The 27,011-nt window shown below is 32.9% G+C and overlaps 3 protein-coding genes and 1 long non-coding RNA gene across 5 annotated transcripts in view; 2 read left to right on the top strand and 2 right to left on the bottom strand.

Moving 5' to 3' along the window:
- Positions 1–3,011, bottom strand: part of LOC123701493 (transmembrane protein 131 homolog) — a 30,981-nt gene extending 27,970 nt beyond the window's left edge. The window contains exons 1-2 of the mRNA XM_045648989.1: positions 2,758–3,011; positions 2,121–2,164 (exon numbers count right to left, since the gene is read on the bottom strand). Coding sequence (XP_045504945.1) covers positions 2,121–2,164; positions 2,758–2,869 — 156 coding nt within the window. The 5' untranslated portion in view covers positions 2,870–3,011. The remainder of the gene's footprint in view (positions 1–2,120; positions 2,165–2,757) is intronic.
- A 4,517-nt stretch (positions 3,012–7,528) lies between these two features.
- Positions 7,529–23,687, top strand: LOC123701498 (protein cereblon-like). Of its 2 annotated transcripts, none has more exons than XM_045648999.1 (10): positions 7,529–7,687; positions 7,772–7,905; positions 8,177–8,376; positions 11,591–11,752; positions 12,639–12,743; positions 13,557–13,681; positions 14,354–14,493; positions 15,152–15,254; positions 20,358–20,502; positions 21,432–23,687. In XM_045648999.1, exons 1-10 carry the CDS (start codon positions 7,675–7,677, stop codon positions 21,598–21,600), a joined length of 1,296 nt encoding a protein of 431 aa, XP_045504955.1. In that variant the 5' UTR covers positions 7,529–7,674; the 3' UTR covers positions 21,601–23,687. The 2 variants fall into 2 exon arrangements, with proteins under 2 accessions (XP_045504955.1, XP_045504956.1); XM_045649000.1 differs by having other exon boundaries at positions 13,569–13,681.
- LOC123701509 lies at positions 20,632–21,121 on the top strand. Its single transcript, XR_006752748.1, has 2 exons — positions 20,632–20,673; positions 20,834–21,121. It is a non-coding gene; the product is annotated as an uncharacterized LOC123701509 (long non-coding RNA).
- A 402-nt stretch (positions 23,688–24,089) lies between the features above and the next one.
- Positions 24,090–26,513, bottom strand: LOC123701502. The gene has a single exon (XM_045649005.1). The coding sequence runs from the start codon at positions 25,058–25,060 to the stop codon at positions 24,173–24,175; it is 888 nt and encodes a 295-aa protein (XP_045504961.1). The 5' UTR covers positions 25,061–26,513; the 3' UTR covers positions 24,090–24,172.
- Positions 26,514–27,011: the final 498 nt, after the last annotated feature.

Here is a 27,011-nt window from a genome sequence, read left to right on the forward strand (position 1 = left end):
TCAATATATCAGTACAATATAAAAATTTTACCAAATTATTAGGAATTCATAACACGTGATTCAATTTTGCTTTATGGTTGAAATTATTTACAAATTTTCATCAATATATCAGTACAATATAAAAATTTTACCAAATTATTAGGATAAAATCATCAACTTTACTTTGAACTGAGCGCAGCGGAGTCATGATGAGAACTACGGAAGCCCATAAATTCCCTTCAAATTAGTGTAAAAATAATGTCTTCAGTAGATATCGTTCTAGTTTTATAAATTCAAGTCATTTTTGTGATGAAAAATATCATAAAGACCGAATAAAATAGCATTATTGCAAGAGAGACTACTAAACAATACAGAATTTTGAGGTATTTAAAAACGACAATAAAAAAAATTTAGACGTGATACAAAAAAACTGAAAGCAGATCTAGATTCAGCATGTTAAGATCTCCATGTTTATCATATTTTTATTCAAAGGAGGATTTCTTTGCAGACCAGTGTAATTTATGCCATCATAAAGCAAGTTGTGCTACATGTGTTTATGGGCAGGGGTGACAACTAAACATGAGGTGATCCACCTGCACTTTTGCTTGCTCTGCCATAAATTAAATAAAAATAAAAATTTTCTATAGCACTTAAAAGAGTAACTACTGAGTTAGCTGGCTCTTTTCTGAAGTTACTGCTTTCCAAAATTGTGGTTAATATTATAATGTTTGAAGTTTTAAAAAAAGCTTCCATAAGAAGTTTAAGTTTCATACGAATAAATGTTTAAGTTTGCCTACCATTACAGTGTAAAGTAACTTGTAGATTAGACCTATAATATTGTGATTTGGTTTCAAAACTAAGGTATATTTTAAAACGGTAGCGGTAATGTGCAAAGATGCAATTGAAAAATGTAAATATAAAATTACATTGCTGAAATGTTGTTTATCATTCAAAGAAAAATGTAAATGAGGAGGAGTTTAGATCAAAATCTTCTAATATGAATTGTAAATGTATAACAAAATACACTATCACACCACCTCAATATACATATGTTTAAATGATCCAATGCAATATGCATCTTGATACTTTTATTCTCACTACAGATATGTATCAAAGAAGCTGTTTTTAAAATAAATGGTAGAAACGTATTTTACAATAATAAGGTAGTTTTGAAGTAACAATATAATACTGACAAAGCAAGAACAAATTGCATTGATTTTGTTAGTCAGGTAGTCATAGGTGATAGGATACATTTGATAGAATGACTGCCTATTTTGTATATGTCTTATCCTACTAATATTATAAATGCGAAAGTTTGTGAGGATGTGTGTGTGTATTTGTTACTCTTTCACACAAATACTACTGAACCGATTACAATGAAATATAGTACACATATAGAGGGTAATTTGGATTAACATATAGGATAGGTTTTATCCCGGTAATCCCACGGGAACAGGAACTATGCGGGTTTTTCTTTGAAAACGCGGGCGAAGCCGTGGGCGGAGAGCTAGTGTTTGATAAGTTAGAATAAGAACAATGACCAATGGTTACTGGTTTTCCTGTACGAGACAATAAATCACTTGTTTGGACATGTCCACATCTCACAAGAGCTTTACCAGAGGTTACCAGTCTTCATTTTTAAAAGATAAAATGTTAAGGTGGCAGTCAGATCACAGATGATATTACTAAGAATTTTCTTAATTAAATGTAAAATATACTTTCATTTGTGTAGGTTTTATAATAGCAATAAGAGATGAAATGAATGTATGTTATTCAGTGAAAATTATTATTTTAGGATCCTAACTTGAATTATACATGAAATGATTACTCATTTAGATTATAGATAGTTATCTTATCACTTTTAATTTTTGTTTGTATACAATTTTTTATGATTATTTTTATTTTTTGTAACATTTAGATTGATTGGTATGCAAATTTAGTAAGTAAGTAGTTTCTTGATTCATGACACCCAACAAGTTGTGGTCCATATTTTAGATTAAAATCAACTGAACGATCATAAACAATTCTTAAATATGTTGTTACATGTAATGTTAAAATTTAATTAAAATAATTTTATGTACATTTATAAAATATAATGGAACACACCTTTTTTCATTACATTATAATTATGTTTTACTCACTTGAAATGCAATGCCGTCTGTGAGAGAATCCTGAACTGATGTACCTGTAACAAATATTAATTGAGATCAGTTCAATGATCAACCTCTTACACACAAGCCCATTGATACTGAATGGAGTAAAATCAATTCCCAATCACCTATTGTTCAGTGAACAATACTACCCAAATTAAGAATAAAAAAGCAATTCTGATAGTTCTTAAGCTTTCAAAAACATCATTTTTATGAATTTAGTAAATATCATTAAGTATATTACTGGGATGATAACACGCGAAAATGATAACAGCTACGACATAATATTGCAAAGTTATTCAATAATTGTACGTCGCTCTTGTACGCAAGTCAAGCGGCTGCGCGCGGCATGCGCGGTGCACAATGCATCCGCCTTGTTGCATCTTTACCGCCAAAACGACTCATTTCTTTCATCAACGCTGATAATTATATCTTACAATTTTGTAGGGTAAAAAGAAAAACAATCGACAGGCCCCAGTCAAACTAACACCATATCGCATTCGATTACTTTCGAAGTTCTCCTAGCAATTTAAACACATCATTTTACTTGTGTATAATAATTAAAATTTGGGCAAATACAATGAGAGAAACATAAAGACAATTATTTATCAAGTGAAATCGATTTTACCATGGCTCTTTCCCTGTGCCGTCAGCTTTGAGTTTAGGGATATATCCAGCGATGTCAATAAAAATACGTAACACCACAAAATTTTCCGATACATTTTGTCGCTTAAAATCATACTTAAACACTAATTAATATCATTTCAACATAACATTAGTTCATTAGAGCACAGTGCAACATTTATCTCATTACAATCACAAGATGTGCGTTCAATGTTCATAGAGGAATTTGAGACGAAAACTCAATGTAGGTAGGTACCTACTCTCGGCTACTAGTCAATACTTCATTCAAATAGTCACAGCTATAGACAAGTTGAAATGTATTATTATATGATGTAACAGTATACATAAATGCTTTTTGACATTACAGGGAGAATTTAAAAGATAATCTTTTTCGGATATATTATAGTTTTTATAAAATCACATAAATTTTTATTTTGTTAATTAATATGGGACTTATAATGCTTATAAAAAAGAAATATGCTATTTTTTTCTTATTATTTATATCTACTTTCATCGTAAATGCACCTAAATTGTCATCTGTCATTTCTCAAAATATGTCAACATTGACAATAGACATTTTTTTATTGCAGTGAAGTTTGAATTGGGAATCGGCTCAATCCTAAGAGGCTCAATCGGGCTCGTGAAGCCAATTTACTAAAAGCAATTTACAATTTTAGCACATATTTTAGTAAATGTTACAAATTCCTTTTTCATTTTTGTTATTTATTAATTTATTTATGTTAATAAAAGTTAGTTTGTCGACGTTGTGTACCTATCTATTTATTTAAATCAGTATTTGCTGTCTGCAAGATAAAAATTATTTTATTTGTATACAATTGATATTAGCTAGTTCAATCTCAGAGCAATAAACCTATAGAGTACTTGTATCGAGCGTATACAATTTACATATACAGGGTGGCCCGTTTACAGTGGTCCAAAAATTTTTTTCAGCTTGAGAGCATCATGAGTAATCATTTAAAACAAACTTCAGTTAAGCGAAAACTTATGGTTTAGAAATTATGATTTTTTTTTTAAATAATCCGAAGTTTCAATGTTTTTGACACAAAACTACTCTGTTATGAAAACTACTGGACCGAATTGAATGAAATTTGGTGTAGGTATAGCGCAATAACCTACCTATCGCGCTATAGGCTCATCTTGTGTAAATAATTACACTGAATTTTTTTAATTTAACTTTTTCTGTAGTTTTTTGAATTTCTCGGCAAAATGTCGATTTTTCGAAAAAATTTTGTGAAAAAAAAATGTACCACCAAGGTTTTGCTGGTACTGCTAAAAACTTCCTTAACATAAGGTTATTCTTTACACAAAAAATCATAGTTGTCCTTCGATTGTAACATCTTCAAAAACAATATCATGTGCATTCAACACATGAAAATCGAAAAATTACGAAATTTACCATAATTCAATTTTAATCATTTGGAACGGCCAATTTTTGGTTAAAGAACCATTTATTGCCATAAAAGTCGTTACAAATCAGTATTCACATGGCTATAAAAGTTAAAATGAATGAAATAATTTTTTTACCTACTAGCCAAGATAACTTTACTTTATTCTAATGTCAATTTATAGAGTTTTTTTTTGTTATTTAGTTATTAGGTTTAAATCTTAATAAAAGGTTTGGAGAATCAATAAAACAACATAAATATTAATTAACATATTGTTTATTTTTTACAAAAGGTTTTCGAAATGCCGTCCGCCTTTCGCTAAACATAATCTGCATCTGCGTAAGAAAATTTATTCGCAGCCTATTAAATGGCTGCCGGCTTTCTTTAATGGCTGTTATAGCCACTTGAATTTTCCTCCAATTCTTGCTCCGATGTGCTCTCCCGTGCGTACACAATCTCCTTAATGTATCCCCAAATGAAAAAATCAACGGGGTTCAAGTCGGGTGAACAGGCTGGCCAGTGGATGGTGCCACCGCGACCGATCCTCCTCTCCGGATAGGTATGAACCTATGGTATTAAATGGTATAATACCATAAACTGGTATACAAATGTACCTATGTATAATGAATTTATGGTTATTTATAGGCATAAATTCAAATGGCTATAACAGCCATTAAAGAAAGCCGGCAGCCATTTAATAGGCTGCGAAGAAATTTCTTACGCAGATGCAGATTATGTTTAGCGAAAGGCGGACGGCATTTCGAAAACCTTTTGTAAAAAATAAACAATATGCTAATTAATATTTATGTTGTTTTATTGATTCTCCAAACCTTTTATTAAGATTTAAACCTAAAAACTAAATAACAAAAAAAAAAAACTCTATAAATTGACATTAGAATAAAGTAATCTTGGCTAGTAGGTAAAAAATTTATTTCATTCATTTTAACTTTTATAGCCATGTGAATACTGATGGCAATTACATTTATGGCAATAAATGGTTCTTTAACCAAAAATTGGCCGTTCCAAATGATTAAAATTGAATTATGGTAAATTTCGTAATTTTTCGATTTTCATGTGTTAATGCACATGATATTGTTTTTGAAGATGTTACAATCGAAGGACAACTATGATTTTTTGTGTAAAGAATAACCTTATGTTAAGGAAGTTTTTAGCAGTACCAGCAAAACCTTGGTAGTACATTTTTTTTTCACAGGATTTTTTCGAAAAATCGACATTTTGCCGAGAAATTCAAAAAACTACAGAAAAAGTTAAATTAAAAAAATTCAGTGTAATTATTTACACAAGATGAGCCTATAGCGCGATAGGTAGGTTATTGCGCTATACCTATACCAAATTTCATTCAATTCGGTCCAGTAGTTTTCATAACAGAGTAGTTTTGTGTCAAAAACATTGAAACTTCGGATTATTTAAAAAAAAATTCATAATTTCTAAACCATAAGTTTTCGCTTAACTAAAGTTTGTTTTAAATGATTACTCATGATGCTTTCAAGCTGAAAAAAATTTTTGGACCACTGAAAACGGGCCACCCTGTATTTGTTTCTCTCTATCTAAAGAAAACGTCGTATGAAAGAATGAGATAGCTATAGACTACAAGCTACGTTTCAACATAGTCATGGCACCATTTTTACTATAGATACGTATTTAGATAGATAGAAGGTGATAGTGATGGGATGTGCTTCAATCGATAAAATGGTGAATGCATTTTGCATTTACGGTTTCGTGAAATAATAAATAAAATAAAAAACAAAATTAATAATTAATTTCAGTTGAATACAGTATTTATTTAATCCTACGAATATAATAAATGCGAAATTATGCGATAATGGATGTTACTCTTTCACTGCTGAACCGATTACAATGAAATTTTGTACATATACACATAGGATAGGTTTTATCCCGGAAATCCCACGTGAACGGGAACTGAGCGGGATTTTCTTTAAAAACGCGGGCGGAAAGGTAGTATATTATAACAGAAATTTTAAAACTTGAAATGTAACAATTTAAAATAAAGATGGAAATGATGATAAAGTTAAAGGAGTGAGGAGAAAGGCACAGTCAGCATGAAGGAATCATGTAGCATTTTAACTAGTTAATAAAAGGACAGTCTTAAAGAAAACATTTTCCTTACATCCTACCTAATAAAGCGAAAGTTTGTGAGGATGGATGTTTGTTACTCTTTCACGCGAATACTACTAAACCGATTACAATGAAATTTGGAAAAATTACTTTTGATCCCGTAAATCCCAATGGAGGAGGAATGGGAAATATATTAAGTATGTATTTCAATAGTAGTTTGTCATCTATGAGAACTGTCATTTAATCAACCGTTTAATTCTCACATAGTTACACATTTAAAGTAACTTATGTATAAAAAAATTCCAAATAAAAATTCACTCTCTTTGATCAAATTTATTTATTATCTACAGGAACAAAAAAAAAACGTAAGCGTAAGATTGCAAAATTCTTCTAGAGTATCCATCTTGATAAAACGCATGCTCGAAATGCAGTGAACACAATCTAGCAAATTTCGACGGCGTCCAATCTACTCGTCTCATGTTTTATACCCATTTTTTATTTGGCTCTGGAAATCTAAAACAAAATGATTTTATTAATAATCTAAAAGAGAAAACAATAAACAACAAACAAAACACATAAGTCAAATAAAACAACCACGTGATATTTTTTATTTTCCTGCGGTAGAAAATTTACATCTATTATTTGCAACAACAACTACATAATATAAATCTGATATAAGAAACAAAATAAATAAATCAACGTTAATGTGAAATAGATTTTTTGTCATAAATCGATAATATACGCTAGATGTGTTACAACACTACGGTGGTAAACAAAATGCCAAACGTGATATTATTGTGACATTTTTTAAAAATTATTTCATTGTTTTGTATTCCACAACCCCATAAAGTGGGTAAATGTTACAGTTACAACATAAAATTACAAAAAAGCGTTTTTTTATCCCTTTCACACCAATTTGCCAAGTTAGGTGTGAAAGGGATAAAAAACATACAGGCGTCATTCAACGTCATATTTTCTTGTTACAAGTTAATGGTCATAGTGCAATCTCCAGTGTATTAGATCTATGCTTCTTGGAACCAACTAATACATAATTATCTTATCAAAAGTAGTTTCATACAGTTTATCAATATAATTATTTCACAAATCGAATATTATTCAGTACTGTGATTCAGTATTTTTCACAATATTTTTAAAATATATTTTTTTTTTTTGTAATGGCAAAACTATTGTTGCAAACGGTTGCAAATGTGTTGTCTGTGTTGACATTTTTACAATTTAGTATTTACGTCTGTATTTTACGCCTGTCAAATTTCCAAATAAAAATAAAAAATAACTTTTCTGATTTTCTCATCGCTTGTTGATAGTGCTTTATTTTTATCTCAGGCATATTATTTTTTTTACTAGGTATAAGATAAAATTTCAACATTTCGCTTTTGCGTGAGCTTCTACGAAGAATCATGGATGACAATGGTTTGTGTAAATAAACATTTTCTGCGTATTGTTTATTTGCTATGCTGAGAAATTCTTTATATAAAAAGATATGATATTATTCAGTATTAGGGGATGGTGATGATGAACGCAACGCTGCAGGAGATGGTGATGAATCAATGGCTGAAGAAAATGAAAATGATAATGATGATACCGACGATGAGGAGGATTTTGATATATCGCTCGCGGCTTCGCATTCCGTAAGTCCAAAACAGTGTATTTGAGTTGTTTTTTCTAAAGCACTGGTTCACATAAATTTACGGCATAAAAACCTAGTATTAATGTAGCCGATAGATTTGGCTGCGATCCGGTAAATTCGGGAAAAAATATTGTGACTGTACCAATTGAACCTTATCAGAATCGGTTATTATTATTATAGATGATACTCCGTTCCGTTATTTTTAGGCTAATATATAAATTAAACCATTACTATGAAGCTTAATGTTAAATATTATTTTTAAAATATTACAGTACATGGGAACAGGGCTTGTAGCAGTCAGTGGCCGTTGTGTACTAGAGCCAGGATGGACAGGCAGAGTCCCTGTAACTGCGCACCATGGGATCGTGTTTCCTGGAGAGATTGTTCCTATGATGCTCACTAACCCGCAGGATGCTGCTGTTCTAGCTCAGACGTTGGCTAATGATAAGCTGTTTGGATTGCTTTGTCCTGAGTAAGTGCTTTATACTAGTTGATAAATATGACTTTGTTGATTATAAATGAGATTTTTTTTCATAAGTATGAAACCAGCCATTTAGAGATTTTTTTCATGCACTTTTCTTGCACAAGCATATGCCTGTAGTTTTGACGATTCCTTTTATATGCATTTATATAGAATGATTAAATAATTAGTGTATTTTCTTGCTAATAATTCTTACACAGTTTTGTTACTACAGTGGATTTCATTAATAACGACCTCGGTTGTAACAACCTTTCGTTTATAGCGACGTCGAACTTACGTCCCTAGAATTTGAAGCATACTTTCGTATAAATCCATTTGGCAATAGCGTCTCCGGATATAACGCCTAATTCGGGTATAACGACTTGTTTTTATGAACTATTTGGGACAGATTCCTAGAAATTCATTGCGGATATTGAGACGGAGTCGGCAAAGGCGCAAAGACTCATTCATCTACTTTAACTATTAAGCTTGTATTATGTAGGAATGTAAACAAACGATAAGAATCTTTTGTTTACATTCGCAGATGGTCAAGTGATTTGTTTCTGCTGGGTTTGGTAAATTTTCTACCATTAATACAAATGATGAAGATTCTGATGATGAAATGGATAACTTGCCATTGGCAAGATTATCATCAGCGGAACCAACAGTTACTGATTGGGAAACGTATGTGAATATTGATGATCAAGTTATCACTATTGATAACTTGACGGATAATGAAATTATTGAGTCTGTACTTCAAACTCAAGAACAGGAGCATGAAGAAGAGGATTGCAATGTAAACGAGATTCCAACAATTAGAGATGCATTATGTGCTATTACAACGCTCAAAAAGTACTGTTTATTTGGAGAAGCCAGTAATAGAATATACCTTACAGCGTGCACAAAAGTCTAAACTTAAGCAGTGCACTATAACTCGTTTTTTTAATAAAAGCCTTGTATAATATAAATAAGTGATAAATAAATAACTACGTATGTATACAGGGTGTCCCGTAAGTAGTGGACCAACGGGTTATGGGGAGTAGAGGGACTTATTATCTAACAAAAATACTAAAATTTATTGTCCTAAACCATAAAGTTTTTGATTTATGCTTTATTTTCAAAATTTGATAAAAATATCATCCACGTAAGCTTAATATGAACTTTTACCATTTCTGTTTTTATTTTATTCTTATTTTTTTGTTCAAGGTTGTTAAGAATACATAAGTCTTCCTAATTAAAATGTTACTCAAGCATAATTTACAACAACAACAAAATTAGACCAAAAAGTAGGTAAAATTTTACGTTTTAAAAATTTACGGACTGAAGTTTGAACAAAGCTGGTGTAAAAAAAATGTATGGTGACCCTGTGGAACTTTGTTTTAAAAACTTCTACATCTCATACAAATTACAAAAAGGTATAATTGTGTGGTATAAAGTATTTAAAAAAATGTTAAATTGGCGTACAACATTCAAATTAGAAATTATCAGGTAGTCAACTCATTAAGTTATTCCGAGAATTATTGCCTTTATGGGCGCGCGCTGGAATTCTTTTGTATTGTTTCTGGCCAATCATAGACGATACTTGAACCCACTATGATTTTCTTTGACTTTCAACTATTTCAGTGACTTGCTTATAGCTCGGAACTACACGCGTGTTTAGCTTGAATCCGTTATTACGATATTATTCTTTGTTGAAGTGCGATTGAATTGGACACTGATTTTGCTTGTGATTTGGATGTTGTTCGACTTTGGTTTTTTGAAGAAAAATGCCTAATACATACACTCCATGTGAATACGATAACACGATAAACACGTGTTGTTGTCGAGCATTTCCATCACTGAGTCCATAAATTAAAAAACATTTTTCTGCATTTTCACGTGGAGTGTATGTATTAGGCAATTTCCTTCAAAAAACTAAAGTCGAACAATATCCAAATCACAAGAAAAATCAGTGTCCAATTCAATCGCACTTCAACAAAGAATAATATCGTAATGACGGATTCAAGCTAAACACGCGTGTAGTTCCGAGCTATAAGCAAGTCACTGAAATAGTTGAAAGTCAAAGAAAATCATAGTGGGTTCAAGTATCGTCTATGATTGGCCAGAAACAATACAAAAGAATTCCAGCGCGCGCCCATAAAGGCAATAATTCTCGGAATAACTTAATGAGTTGACTACCTGATAATTTCTAATTTGAATGTTGTACGCCAATTTAACATTTTTTTAAATACTTTATACCACACAATTATACCTTTTTGTAATTTGTATGAGATGTAGAAGTTTTTAAAACAAAGTTCCACAGGGTCACCATACATTTTTTTTACACCAGCTTTGTTCAAACTTCAGTCCGTAAATTTTTAAAACGTAAAATTTTACCTACTTTTGGTCTAATTTTGTTGTTGTTGTAAATTATGCTTGAGTAACATTTTAATTAGGAAGACTTATGTATTCTTAACAACCTTGAACAAAAAAATAAGAATAAAATAAAAACAGAAATGGTAAAAGTTCATATTAAGCTTACGTGGATGATATTTTTATCAAATTTTGAAAATAAAGCATAAATCAAAAACTTTATGGTTTAGGACAATAAATTTTAGTATTTTTGTTAGATAATAAGTCCCTCTACTCCCCATAACCCGTTGGTCCACTACTTACGGGACACCCTGTATATACATAATGTACGTGATTTTTTATTATTTCGGATATAGAGACCTCCGGATATAGCGACAACATTAAAGTGGTCCCTCCGCCGTCGTTATAACCGAAATCCACTGTATATTTTTTCTTCGCTGATTTGAGCAAAGGTGGTGTGAATAATTAAAGAACAGATCAACTGAATAACTATATTAATGTTTCCTTTAAAATACAACTGCAACTTCTCTAAAGCAAATTCAAGATTTTGTGTAAAAATTGCTAAAATTCTACCAGCAGATTACTAGTCAACTTTTTTTATTCCCTATAGAAATGAGAGATATCATAAATAAAGTTTGCTGAAAAAAAAACAAAGTAGCAAAGACTCAGTTAATAATCATCTTCTTATATATAAAAATGAATCGCAAAATGTGTTGGTAAGCGCATAACTCGAGAACGGCTGAACCCATTTCGATAATTATTTTTTTATTATATTTCTTGAAGTACGAGGATGGATCTTATGTAGAGAAAACGTAAACATGTACCACGGGCAAAGCCGGGGCGGACCGCTAGTATTATACTAGTACTTTTACAGTGAAAGCGGTACCGTAATATCCGGCTATGGGGTGCTGTGTGAAGTGTTTGAAGCGAGTGGAACAGATGTGGCTCAGGTCCTCACATTCAAAGCAAGAGCCAATCACAGATTCAGATTCCTTGAAATGCCAAAGTATTCACAGCCCGTACAGATTTATAATAGGTATGTATTTTTTGTAATATGACTTTTAACATTGTAAGTTTATGTTCGGTTACCATTTGTGGGTATTTGGAGTGTGTGTATTTCACACGTGTTTCATGGTCTGTCTGTTTTTTCTATGAATATACCAGTATAATTATAAACCAAACTTGGATAAACACAAAAGTGAAAATGTATAGTGTAAAATGATTATTATTGCTGCGGCTTTCTTTCTGTCTATCATTCAAAACAATTATATATTATTTATATAGAATAAATACATAGAATTGTGTTGTTTAAGAACCGCAGGACAAACTCAGTTAACTTTCTCTTTTTTTCACTTATTTTTATAAAAAATGATGGCTATAGTTATGTGCCGATAACATTTCACACTAACTTCTGCACATATTAAAAAAAATGTTGTGTGGTTTTATGAAAGTGAAATTTACGATAATTATCGTGTTTGTACGATAATTAGCGTACGTCACGCGACATGCGCTACACAGACCAAGTTTGAGACGATGTAATAAAAGTTTCAGTTTAATAAATGATTGTGAAATGTGTTAATGAATAGTATATAAGCAGTGGTGGCTCAGTGGTGAGACCTCGGACTTCGAATCGATAAGTCCGTGGTTCGAGACCAGGCGAGCGCGCAGGAAATAAATTGATTTTTCAATTTATCTGCGCATGTTGTAACATCACCACTGCTCGAACGGTGAAGGAAAACATTGTGAGGAAACCGACATGTCGAAGAATTAAAAAGTTCGACGACATGTGTCATCCGCCAACCCGCACTTGGCCAGCGTGGTGGATTATGGCCTGTACCCTCATAGGAGGCCCGTGTCCCAGCAGTGGGAACGTATATGGGCTGATGATGATGATGATGATGATGATGATATAACTGGTGCAGGATGCGCATGGTGGGTGTGCGCGTGCTGCCCGAGGTGCAGCTGGGCGAGCCGCTGCGGCCCGCGCGCCTGCCCAGCCTCGACCGCTGGCGGCGACAGCGCACGCAGTCAGTACACGCACTTACATCCATGCTAAGGCTTGTTGCAGAGCTTCACCGACCATCAGTGCGTACGTCAGTCGCGCTTGTCATATGTATGGAAATTCATAAAACCTTTCATAGCTAGACCGACCATACGCACGCGTATTGTCATGCGCATTAGTGTCATATTCATACAATTGTTGATGCGTATCGTCAGGACCGACGGTACGCACTGACGGTCGATCAAGCTCTGCAACCAGCCTAATATATAAATGCGAAAGTAACTCTGTCTGTCTGTTACTCAATCACGCCTTAACTACTGAACCAATTTGCATGAAATTTAGTATAGAGATATTTTGATACCCGAGAAAGGACATAGGATAGGTTTTATCCCGGAAATCCCACGGGAACAGGAACTATGCGTGTTTTTCTTTGACTGCGCGGGCGATGCCGCGGGTGGAAAGCTAGTATAAAATATAGAAAGCATGGTGATAGTGGCTTTTGATGTGAATATACATACACTAGCTGTGCTCCGCGGTTTCATCCGCATTGCTCCGCTCCTGTTGGTTTTAGCATGATGATATATAGCCTTCCTCGATAAGTGGGCCATCCAACACCGGAAGAATTTTTCAAATCAGGCCAGTAGTTCCTGAGATTAGTGCGTTCAAATTTATCAGATTAATCCGATTTGAAAAATTCTTTTGGTGTTAGATAGCCCATTTATCGAGGAAGGCTATAGGCTATTTATCATCACGCTAAGACCAACAGGAGCAGAGGAATGCGGGTGAAGCCGTGGAGCACAGCTAGTATTTTTAATATATAGAAAGATTTTATATGCAGGCTCGACACTAGGTTGCGCAACATGGACGCTGCACAGACCCCATGGCCGCTCTTCGTATACGATATCTTCGATTACCACCGCATGAGACAAACTATCCAGGAATACTTCAGCCATATTGTTAAAAGTATGTAATAACTTACCATTATTTTAACATACATGGTCTTACCACAAAACAGTTTAAACACAGTCTAACTTTAAACCAGGGATGTGTCACTTTGATAGTTGTCTATGTGAAATACGACAAAACCAGATTAAAGAGAACCCGCGCTTAAAGTTAAACCCTGTTTAAAGTTTTTTGTGGTAAGACAGACAATTTCTAATTTACTAAAGTAATTATTTACTAGCTTTCTGCTCGCGGCTTTGCTCGCGGAGTCAAAGAAAAACCCAAAACCGAAAAGCTTAGTGAAATGTATTCTATAGAATATCCTGATGAAACCTATCCTATGTTCTTTTTCAATTCTCAAGCTACCTCTGTACCAAATATCATCCAAATCAGTTCAGTTGTTGAGGCATGAAGAAAAAATGGACAGATTTACTTTCACATTTATAATTTTAGTTAGAATGTTTACAGTAATACAATTTTAATTATGTTTACATTCTTAGAAACCATGCTGCACTCATCGGATCGAATATATTTCAAAATTTGACTTATCAAAATCTATTACCGACATTGTACTTAAACTAGGATTTATCATTAACTTTAGATTATTTTAATGAATTCAAACAACTCAAACTGAAATACTAAAAAATTTTCACAAAAAATTACTATTTTAAATCCCATACTTTTAAATTATAGCGCCAATCCCAGAAGACCCAGTGTCACTCTCCTTCTGGACGGCATCGAACCTGACACTTTCACCAAAGGAAAGACTCGCATTGTTCATAGTGGATGACGCGCTACTGCGACTGCACATGGAGGTGCGGCTTATACAAAAGGTAAGTTCCGACTGGCAAGTGCTGGGTTTAAAAAATTAGGGTAGATTAAAAAGTTTAGTGTCCGTTAAGATGGCGAAAAGTGAACAAGATGGTCTGACTTATTGCAGATTTTTGTATTATTCTGTTTCCAATCATTATACAATTCTATGACGCGTCGTTTTTCTCGGGGATGAATCCGAAGGCAAATTCATGTATTTCTGTAGCTCTTGTGTTATTCTGATGTACCTACATCCTTTATTCCTGTAAAGTTTCATCGAAATCCTTCCAGTATGTTTTTCGTGAAAGAGTACACACATACATTCGTCCATCCTCACAAACTATCGCATCTATTATATTAGTAGGATAAAAAAACAATAAACACGGATTTTACCCTATAATTTCATAATGACGTCACATTAAAACATTTGTAATTTGTAACTACTTAAAAATAAGCATATTTTTTTTTTCAAATCATATTTATTTATTATTAAACATACATACATACAATTACAATTTATTACAATATACAATTAATATTCATGTAAAAGTATATAAATATAATATAATTTGATTTTGAATTCTTTCGTTTCACGGAAATATTCCTGGTTGAGGCGATCGTCGTGTCTAAATTGTTTTGTATTGTTTCTAAATAAACGATTTTTTTATATTTTCTTTATAGAACAATGTGTTGTGTTGCACGTCGTGTTCCACCGAAATAGCAAAGCGGGAACACATCTTCGCCATGTCCAGTGAGGGGGTGCACTCAAATTATACTAATTTAGGTATGTTTATCCATTTTTTATGCTTTGAATTTATGTACATTGAATAAATAATTATGTTCTTACCAAAAAACTAACAATTAATATATTTAAAGAAGAACTTAAACACAGTGAAACTCTTGAAATGATTGTATTGTAATTTAAATTGTTGTATATTTGCAGTAAATTTGCCGTGCATGTTCGATTTCCACATCTGGCAATATATTTTAAAAGAAAATTAGATCACAAAGGTTTATTTATGTTTGTAAATGACTTATAAATGAATGTTAGTTAATTATCATTAACAATTGACGTGGGATGTAATGGGTATAGTGCCATAAACTTATCTGACCCAGTGACAGTGTCACTGCAGATGTTGCTTTCTTTTTATTTAAACAAAATATTCCGTATGAAAAGTCTGTGAAAATGTGACATTTCAAAATGGTGGCACGTAGTTCCAGTTTTTTTCACCGGGTCAGATAAGTTTGTGGCACTATAAATCGCTTTGAATGGACAACTGTACGTGTGACATTATGTGTCCGTTGAAAGATGTCATATTTTATGGATGGGTGCAAGAAGCTTATATCTAATACACTGGAGATTGCACTATGACCATTGACTTGTCACAAGAAAATTTAACCTTGAATGACGTCAGTGTTGTTTTTTGTCTCTTTCTGTGGGTGACCACACTGGTTTGTATATTCAGGATTTTTCGAAATAGAAAAAACTAAAAATCATGGTCTATAAATAATAACGACATATATTTTTAACAGTATTAATTATATTATAATATTACTGGCCATACTTTATAGGTACATACAATTTTAATTGGTATAGAATGATAGTTTTAAATAACTCTTGGCTACAAAGCCTGGATATGAACCGATATATAGCATTAACATCCTTTGTAAATAGAGGAAAGTTGTGTTTTGCATCAGTTTACCAAATTGTAAGCTACTCAGATCTTCTTTTTAAACGCGTTGCTTCGACGGGTCAATTTCAAGCCAAAATCATCAAAGAAAAACTGTTTATAATAAACGCCTTGCACAAATTTCAGCTAACTTTACAAAGTTTATTTTTCAAAAGGTATTTTTTTCTGGGTCGTAATCCTCAGTAATTTTACCCTTGATGGGCACATATATTTCTTTTTATTTTACTTTTTGGAAAGCTGAAATACCTAAAACAAAAAATATGAGGTAAGTTAAAAAAGTATAAATTTCAATGTAAAAACGAACAATCTTATAACTACATGTGGGTGCAATACCGATGTCGAGTGTTGTTTCATTACTAGTAAAAATCTTGAAAATGGTGTTCTAAATTTCATCATAATATTGTTATTACAATATATTCTCTTCACTATCCATAAAAACTCGTCATCATGGTTACCTAACTTGTTAATTTTGTTTATTGAAAACTTGTTGAAAAATGATAAAGTATTAGGAAAATAACAAATTTAACATGACTGCTTTCTAAAATGATGCAAAATTTTAAAATTTTTGCCATTGAAATGATTCTAAACAGGTAAATGCAGGAGTATTGAGGAATATTGTAAATAACGTAAATATACACTTGCCTGTGAAATTCTATGCCAGAATTTGGTGTCCAAACACTTCTGCAATTTTTCACAATGCAATACATTATTTATATTCGGAAAATATTTATTAAATACGCAACAATATTAACTCAAATATTCGAAGCGACGCAATTTTTTTGACACTTATGCCATATTGTCAAAGTGAGAGTTGCTACAATTTTATTATGGTAACTACCCATAATCAGGGAGTATCGCTTTTTAATAATTGGTCCAGATACTTATTTTATTTAGCATAAATAATAATTGTCTCATCCAACAATGCTTCTGAATGACGTTGTTGGCAATTTATCAACAAACTCATGTACAAAAACTAACCTTTTGCACAGAATATTACGGCATACATAGTAGCCTTGGGAAAACTTCGTATTAACAGTGGCAATACCAAGTTAGGTGTGAAAGTGATAAAACACAACAATTTTCTTGTTACACGTCAAATGTTCATACCGAAATCTCCAGTGTATTAGATATAAGCTTCTTGGATGGGTGTAATTACAGCGTTTTTCCTATAGTCCTTTCCACCTAAGATGATTTCTGTGACACATCGATTTTTGACACGTGTAGAGATGTCTTTACTGAAATCCTTAGATCATTAAGTAATGGATGGAGCACGCTGGCAAATGTTCTAACTAAACTTTCTGCCGATTTTGGTGCGGGGAGGGTAACTCACACTTTGAAACACAATCACACATTCACAAAAATAATTTGTGTCTTTACAAACTCAAACTATTACAAAATTGACAGACTAGCATGTTTTTGCACACATACATCGATTACACAGAAAAATCTCTATACATATACGTAATAATACAATCGCTCTAAAGGGATGTAACCATATCGATATTACAAAAATAATAATTTTGTTGAAATTAGAAATAACATTAATATTATATTCATAAAAAATACTACACAGGTCATTTGTAACGTTTTCATCATTATTATATGCATACGAAAAAACAATAAAACGCCATTTTATTAAACAAAATAAATATCGGTACAGAAATTTTTATTTTTTCTGTACCGAGGTGTCCATTCTGATTTTCTCAAACAGCATTCAATCCACCTTAGCCTTAAAGCAGGATTTTTTGTAAATCTGAAATATACGCAATATTAATACATACATATAAACAAACTAGCTGCTCCGCGCGATTTCACCCCCGTGGCTCCACTCCTGTTGGTCGTAGCGTGATGATATATAGCCTATTACCTTCCTCGATAAATGGGCTATCTAACACCGAAAGAATTTTTCAAATCGGACCAGTAGTTCCCGAGAATAGCGCGTTCAAACAAACAAACAAACAAACAAACTCTTCAGCTTTATAATATTAGTATCTAAGATTACATAATAGAAAGGTTACAAGATTAACATTACAAAAAAACGGCTAAGTGCGAGTCGGACTCGCGCACGAAGGGTTCCGTACCATTAAAATGTTCTGCCAGTTAAAAGTAACCGAGCGTAAATTTTAATAAATATATACAAGACTTACAAAATAAACATTATGCTCCTTTTTATGCAGTTGTGTAAAATTTTAATATAATAAAGATTAATTCTCATCTCATTTCAAATTATACTTAGAAAAATATTTTTTTATCGACGTTCAAGTTAAAAGCAGTCCGTCACTAAGAATGTCGTAAAAATTTATGACCTTTTAAGCGACGAGTTTTTAAATTCAACTCTATCACTAAGTTCATAAAGATTAAATTTGAATTTCTTTTCAAGATAGTCTCGCTACATCCTTTATAGTCTCGTGGGGAGTGCGGTTCAGTAGCGCGTTCTAAATTCAACTTTATCGCTTAGTTCATAAAGATTAAATTTGAATTTCTTTTCAAGATAGTCTCGCTACATTTTGTATTTCTTTAAAATATAGTCTCGTGGGGAATGCGGTTCAATATCGCGTTTTAAATTCAACTTTATCTCTTAGATCATAAAGATTAAATTTGTATATTTTCTTTCCATGATAGTCTCGTTAGGCCGCATTAATGATCGAGTAAACACATGACTCGATTATTTGCATATCGCTAAACGATACATCGACGATGATTAGAAATTGCATTTAAATTGATATTTACGTAAAAAAAAATAAAAAAAAATACTTACAAATGAAAGGTTATTCCATCTTTTTTAATATTTGATGTGTTTGACTTGCTTCTGCAAGACTTGACAGCACAAAACGGCATTTTTAGCGGAGCACTCGCAGACGTCCTTTCGATGTTTTACGAATACGCAGAGTGTTTGTAATCGATTACGCAAGTAGTTTTTATGAATGCATAAGATTTTTTGATTTGAAAAATCTTATACCTCGGCAAAAGGGGAAGCGCCTGTGAGTGTTATCCATTACTTATAGTAGAGCCATTTTAATAGGCAACATTTGACAGTTCAACAAAATTCAACAACGTAACCTAGTAACGACGACATAGAATAACATGATATTTCGTTTTGTTAGAACTGCACATTTGCTTAACTTTTTTCAATTATGATTACATATTTATAATAATAATGACCGATACAAGTAATTTTAGGATTTGATTTTTACTGATAAACCATTCTAAACTTAGTAAACAATTTCTGATTCAAAGAACTGACGTCGCTACAATTTTGTGTCAATAAACCTTTTTTCTTTTTAAATACCAGAGACGTTACTCTAAAAATCGAAATCTGACATCTAGAATCGAATGCATTGATTACTTGAGAATAAAAATTATCATAAATTATTGACATGTGTTTCAAGTTCGATTGACAAATGTTTCAAGTCCGTATCGATTAATTTACTTTAATCGATGTTTTTAAGCAGGTTTCCACCCTATGAAGATAAAATTGATAGACGTCAAATGTTGCCTATTAAATTGGCTCGACTATAATGATCTAAGCTGAAATCATATCAATTGTTTCCGATAATCGATAATATTTTATATGGAAATGAAATCGATTTGAATAAAGTACCAAAATTAGTTTTTTCGGCATTTCGCCAACAATTAACTAGGGAAACTTAGCAAACAACAGCAAAAAAAAAGTCAACAATAACAATTAGTAACAATAACAGAATACCACGTAAAATATCAATATAAAAATGCAACTTGTATACAAAGCTGACGCACTCGTACAGACGATTGACTCGATTGACAAACGATCACAAGATGGGCGCCGATTATATGTTTTCCAACTCTATGATTTTTCAACGATCCATTTCATGTACACGAATTGCGTAGGTATTATATTTTTGTGTTATTTTATTTAATTTTTCATTATATTAAACTAAACAATACTGTTTTTGATTTATAAGCTTAAGATGTTTCATTTTTATATTTTTGGTAATAATGCCGCCATAAAATAAAAATACTATGCACTAAAATTATTTTGGCGTTTTAAACATAAAATACGTAATTCGGAACACGACGAAGTGTCACAGGAATCATCCTACGTGAAAAGGACTATAGTTTTGCGATATCCGCAACGTGTTGTTAGCTATTTTTTTTTCTCAAGCGTTATGGCTTTTACAGCGTATCATATGCATAATAGAAATGATATCCATGTGCAGGCGGGTACATGCACGACATAGTGACGGTGGTGAGCACGTCGCACACGGAGCTGAGCGGCGCGCCGTCCGCGGAGTACTCCTGGTTCCCGGGCTACACCTGGACCGTGGCGCTGTGTGCCGTCTGCACCACGCACGTGGGCTGGAGGTCATCGTGATTTATATATATAAACTAGCGGTCCGCCCCGGCTTCGCCCGTGGTACATATGAAAAATAGATGTTGGCCGATTCTCAGACTTACCCGATATGCACAGAAAATTTCATGAGAATCGGTCCAGCCGTTTCGGAGGAGTATGCAGACTAACATTGTGACACGGGAGTCTATATATATAAAAGAAAGTCGTGTTAGTTACTCCACTTATAACTCAAGAACGGCTGAACCGATTTAGCTGAAAATTGGCAGGGAGGTAGTTTAGAGCCAGGAGAAGGATATAGGATACTAAATACGTACCACGGGCGAAGCCGGGGCGGACCACTAGTTTTATATATAAGAAGTTACAATCGACTATTCCATTTATAAGTTAGTTAATCAGGAAATATAGAAATAGTGGTAAAGTAGTCGACTGAACGTCTCGTTAATATTATTTTTGGAATAATTAATCACGTTTAAAATCCATTTAGGTATTTTACACACATCAACAAAGTCTAGGGATATTTGGTATTGCATTAAATATCTCAAAATCTATGGAGAATTTTGTGATATTGTAAATGGAATAATTATAGCTCATTTTAAAGTCTTTAGTAAAAAGTAAAAACAATTCATGATTTTTTTTTTTAATTTTCATCGAAAATGTTAATTTTCCTCACCAATGTGGAAACTTGGATAGCTAGATAGATAGTTACTTCATTTCTTGTCATAACACTATATTTTTTGACTAAAATTAGCAATATTTTTTCAAATATGTAATTATAAATAACCAGTGTTGTCAGCTCTTACATTATTTTACCGACAATCTCGGTAATTTTTACTTAAAATTGAATATAAATGTCTTATTGTGGCATGAAATCCTGTGTTCTTTGGAAGTGTTCAAATCTTAATATGACGTGAATATAATTAAAATATGTCTCTACTTATAGGTTTGACGCACTGAAACGCAACCTACGCCCGCAACAGTTCTACGGCGTGTGCCGCAACAACGTGGTCCCGTGTGAAACTCGTCGCCCCGCCCCCGCCCCCGCCCCCGCCCCCCGCACACGCACCACCCTCATATACCAACTCCGAGAAGACCCGCTTGATGATACTTAACTCGTCACTATTATAGATTAAGATTAAAAGTCACTGTTATAGATTAAGATTAAAAGGACTTAGCACCCCCCCCCCTCCCCCTGCTCCCCTCCCCCGCGCTCATATTTGCGAACTAAACGAAGACCCACTTGACGATACTTTACTCGTCACTGTTATAGATTAAGATTAAAAGGACTTAGCACTCCCTTCCCCCTACTCCCCTCCCCCGCGCTCATATTTACGAAAGAAACGAAGACCCACTTGACGATACGTAGCTTCGATTTGCCCTCCTAATGACCCGCCCGTATTGACGGGTGGCGTTAGCTACCTATTGAAGAGGGCAAATCGCCCTGAACAGACAGACAGCCTCCAAACAGAGGCTGTGCGTGAGAAAACCTCGATACGTAGCTTACTTAATCGATTTAGAACATAATGTAGAGCAAAGGACAAAACGCCTCCTCCCCCCACCCACACTTTCTCCCCCGCCCCCTCTGCGATCATACACGAACTACGACGACCCACCTGACGATATACGTAACTATTGTCATTGTTGTAGATTATGTATAGCAAAGGACCCAGAACGGATCCTTGCAGCACCCACTGTACTATTTGCCAAATTCAATGCTTTTCAGTTCCTGTGTTATTTGTAATGACGAATAGCTCTTTAATAGTAGTTTTAAGTGTCATAAATGTTTTGATGTTTTATTAATTTTTAGGTGTGTCATTGTAATTATTGTAATGGCCAAATTTTTTAACTAAATGTAAAAAAAAAAATATTAGCTTTTCCTATTAGAAAATGTAACTGAACCTTATGAAATTGAGCTGTTATAACTGTTTTTTTTTTTAATTCGTAATAAAATAAATTGATGTCTGTAATTTTCTGTATGAACTTAGATCATTAAGTAATGGATGGAGCACGCTGACAAATGTTCTAACTAAACTTTCGGCCGATTTTGGTGCGGGGAGGGTAACTCACACTATGAAACAAAATCACACATTCACAAAAACAATTTGTGTCTTTACAAAACTCACACTATTACAAAATTGACACACTAGCCTGTTTTTGCACACAAACATGGATCACACATAAACATAACTGTACATATACGTAATAATACAATCGCTCTAAAGGGATGTAAACAATGAAAAACTGTATCGATGTATCGATATTAAAAACAATAATTTTGTTGAAATAAAAATAAAATAATTATTATATTCATAAAAATCCTGTACATGTATCTTCATAATATATTATGCTAGCAATATATGCGATTTTTCAAGCATGTTACACATAACATGGAAAAAGCCATTTTATTTGTATTTAAATATTGTGTATTTATTCATCATAATATCACATTTCAATAAAATAACTATGTCCATATGAACATTATCAAAAGTAGTAATAAAAGTAAATGACAGTCTGAAAGTAAAGTGAGGATTGACTGACGGACGAACGGAAATAACGAAACTAGAGATTACGAATACGGAACCATAGAATTGGAAATAACAAACTCTTCTCATTTCAAATTATTATACTTAGAAAAATATTTTTTGAGGTTATACTTCTTTTGGCGCGATGGAGAAAAATGATGAGAGTGAATTTTTACGATGCGCGCGCACACCGACACCTAAATTTAACAGCATGAAGTTAGTTCTAGGTGGTATGAAAAATGAAAATTGATAACTATGTTCAAGTTGTATATTCTAGTATTTTTTTTCCATACGCCAAAGAAGTATAACTTCTAACGCGTGTAACTATTTCTTTCGAACAAGGTGCAAGATGCAAGTGCATTGTTTAGGGCACTTACGATTCAATGATTCGGGGTGATTCGGGTGTTTCTGGAAATACAATAATTAGCGAAGATCTGCATGCGCATTATTAATTTTGAAGAACTGTACTTATAAGTACTTATTATAGTAACTGTACTATAGTAACTGTACTTATTATAAGTACCTAAATACTTATAAGTACTTATAAGTACCTATTAAACTAAAATATAATGCCGATAAGTAATAATACACTAATATATTTTCAAAATATTTTCAGTGACTATTGCTTTTAAATAAATAAGCATCAACATTTAACTAATCAGATCTTATATGACAATTTTAATCTTCTAATATATAAAAATCAATGCCACTTTTCGTTGTAATTCCATAACTCGAGAACGGCTGAACCGATTTCGATAATTCTTTTTTTATTATATTCCTTGAAGTACGAGGATGGTTCTTATGTAGAGAAAACGTTAATATGTACCACGGGCGAAGCCGGGGCGGACCGCTAGTATATTATATTCTTAACTTGCGGTAATCATGGTGTTTTAATGTCGTCTACTTATAAAAGTAGAACCTCTTTAAGTCGAAAATCAAGGGAGACGCCAAAAAATTCGAGTTAGAGAATTTTCAATTTATGGAGGATTTCGACTTAGGCGGATTTTGATTGGACATAAAAAGAGTTTGAGGTTTATTTAAATTTTGAATTAGAGAGGTAAAATAAATAAAAATTCAACTTGCAGAGGTGACAAACATATTTTTATTTATTATAAATCAACATTATTTCAAATCATTTTAAAATAAAAAATATATCATTGTCTTATATATAAAGAGCAGAAAATTCTTCTTTAGAGTAACTGGTTTGCTCTATAAAATTACGTAAGGTTATCAATGCGGTTCGCGCCTCTTGGATGGAAACCCATGGAGCGCATGTATTATTCACGTCTTCTATGTCATCTAAATAATTAGTTTCAGTTTTCTGAACTACTGAATCGATAATTGTATTATTCACGTCTTCTATGTCATCTAAATAATTAGTTTCAGTTTTCTGAACTACTGAATCGATAATTGTATTATTCACGTCTTCTATGTCATCTAAATCATTAGTATCAGTTTTCTGAACTACTGAATCGATAATTGTATTATTCACGTCTTCTATGTCATCTAAATCATTAGTATCAGTTTTCTGAACTACTGAATCGATAATTGTATTATTCACGTCTTCTATGTCATCTAAATCATTAGTATCAGTTTTCTGAACTACTGAATCGATAATGTTGACATTTGCACTTTCCCCACAAACTTTTTTAAAAACAAGGTCCTTTCTTTTTTTGAATTTTTCTAACCATCCATTACTGGCTCTGAAATTAACGATTCCCAATGTTTTAGAAAATATTTGGGCTTTTTCTTGTAACTGTGGTCCACTAACACTGATATTTTGGCTACGACACTCCTCATACCATTTAAATAAGCATTCCTCCAAGCCCGGATATTCTGCAATTCGTCGTCTTTTGCAGGACAAACTTTGACCGTTTTGTATATTTCTTATGATGTTTGATTCATTTTTTATTATTGTTGAAAGAGTACTCATTGGCAGGCCAAATTGTTCAGCAACATCTTTCTTTTTTTGACACCTCTTCACAGCTTCGAGCACTTCTAATTTTTCAGCAAGACTCAAAGTTTTTAGTTTACGTTTCACAGCACTCATGTTGACTGTTGTACTAATTGATGTGTATTGCAGTAGAACCAAACTACTTCTGACATTTTTAAGTCGAAAGGAAATCAAAATTGAACACCTGACACCAAGCAAGCGTGTTTGCGTGAGTCATAAATTTATTATCGTATTCTCCTAAAATGTTTTCTCAGAAACAATAGTGTACTTACATTGTCGGCAAGTTCTTAAAGTCGGTAACTTATTGTTGTTCGAACAATAGAGGTAATAAATTCCAATGTTCAAGTTGTAAAGGATGTAAAATAAAACGTTGCTTTGTTCGAGATAGTTCAAGGTTTTTACTTATCGAGGTTCGACTTAACGGGGTTCTACGTACCTATTTTAGTTATAATCATTAGTATATTTCACCATATATTTTATTTATTATTTTTTTAAAGAAAATATCATATTGAACATTTGTACATTACGTTGTACAGATACACTTATCTCTAAATATTTAAATAAGTCTATTAATAAATTGTGAATTATAATTTATTATAAGAGATATTAATAGAACAATAAATTATCTACATTATTTTGTGTTTTATTTATTCATAGTTTTAAAATAAAGTTGACAAATATTGGAAATTACATGCTTAAACTCCTACGAATGAAAACACAATGTGGAATCAAAACTATTATTACAGAAGACGGAAAATCATAGTTATGATGTGGTTATGACATGGCATGAAATTTTTCATTTAATAATTTTCCCATCAACACAAACAAGTTTAAGCCACAGTTTAAGCGCCTATTCACGGTCCGTCCCCGCTGTACGTGACCTCAAGGCTGCGGTGCTGGATGTATCCTACTGACGATCGTGCGCGCATCAAGCATGGCATTTAAATCGAACGATAACGAGAGGGCATATTGTGTGAAAATGCCACCTGCTTTATCAAAACGCCAAAAAATGGGAGTTCTTCTGATATTGTCAGCAGCAGAAGAGAATAAAAGAAAAAGGAAGAGGTTTTGGATGAAAAAAATGTATCATAAACGTATATAATAATTTTTTCATCCAAGCATTGATTATTTTTTGTTTTTGCATAATATAATCGACGCTGGAAACATTCCATAAACATTTGTGCAACTTATATTTTTCAATAAACCTCGTAATCGTTTCACGATCCATTTGTTGACACATGCTATTTGCGTGAAAGACAAGCTCAATTAGGTATGCTAATCTGCTGTACAGCAAGCCTATTCAAGATCAAGATCGAACACGCACGATGCAGGACCGCTCTGAAGTACGTCCGCGCTATTCACTGTCCATCTGCACGACGTTCGCGGTGGTGGGGGTGCTCGCTGGATGAAAAATTGGTCGTGCACATCCAGCAACATAATAATAATAATTATTTACGTACGTCAATACTATTCACTGTCGTTTTGCGTCGTGCATCGTGTATGACCTTGGCGGGACGTACAGCCAAATGGACCGTGAATAAGGCGCTTAAAAATAAGGCGCATCATGAAAAGTCTTCCCGTCTCTCTCGCGCGCAGACTAGCTTATGAGAGTGAAGGGGACAACTATTGTTTTTATTTTGCAATAGTTTATAAATATAGGGTCATGTAATTTAAACAAAGACGTTAGGTATATTACTAATTATATTCTACGAGATACTCCGCTGCACGCGGATTAGAATATTTTTTAGTTTATCTAGGTAAAATTATGTAATAATTTTAATAAGTTTTGTAAACAAAATGTAAACGTCGTAAGTTAAAATTTTCATACATAGCTGAACAATACAGCTTTTATTCTAATGTAGCCTTATCTCTTACGTGCTAGGGTTTCGCTTGTATTGTAGATATGTATTGTATCTTGGGAGTGAGCGCACGTGTTATTTGTATTATATCGTTATTTTGAATATAATATGAAATTTAATTATTATTTGATAATTGAATGATTATTATCAATACTACTTATATTACAATTGATTATGAGAATAAATAA

Source organism: Colias croceus, chromosome 21 (genome assembly GCF_905220415.1).
Source record: "Colias croceus chromosome 21, ilColCroc2.1".
Classification (NCBI taxonomy): domain Eukaryota; kingdom Metazoa; phylum Arthropoda; class Insecta; order Lepidoptera; family Pieridae; genus Colias; species Colias croceus.

Bases quoted from the DNA above. Each gene is read 5' to 3' on its own strand.
- LOC123701498 (XM_045648999.1), top strand. The intron at 14,494-15,151 runs GTAAGTTCCGAC...TTTTCTTTATAG, and splicing joins AGGTGCGGCTTATACAAAAG to AACAATGTGTTGTGTTGCAC. The intron at 15,255-20,357 runs GTATGTTTATCC...ATCCATGTGCAG, and splicing joins CTCAAATTATACTAATTTAG to GCGGGTACATGCACGACATA.
- LOC123701502 (XM_045649005.1), bottom strand. From the start codon at position 25,060: ATGAGTGCTGTGAAACGTAAACTAAAAACTTTGAGTCTTGCTGAAAAA.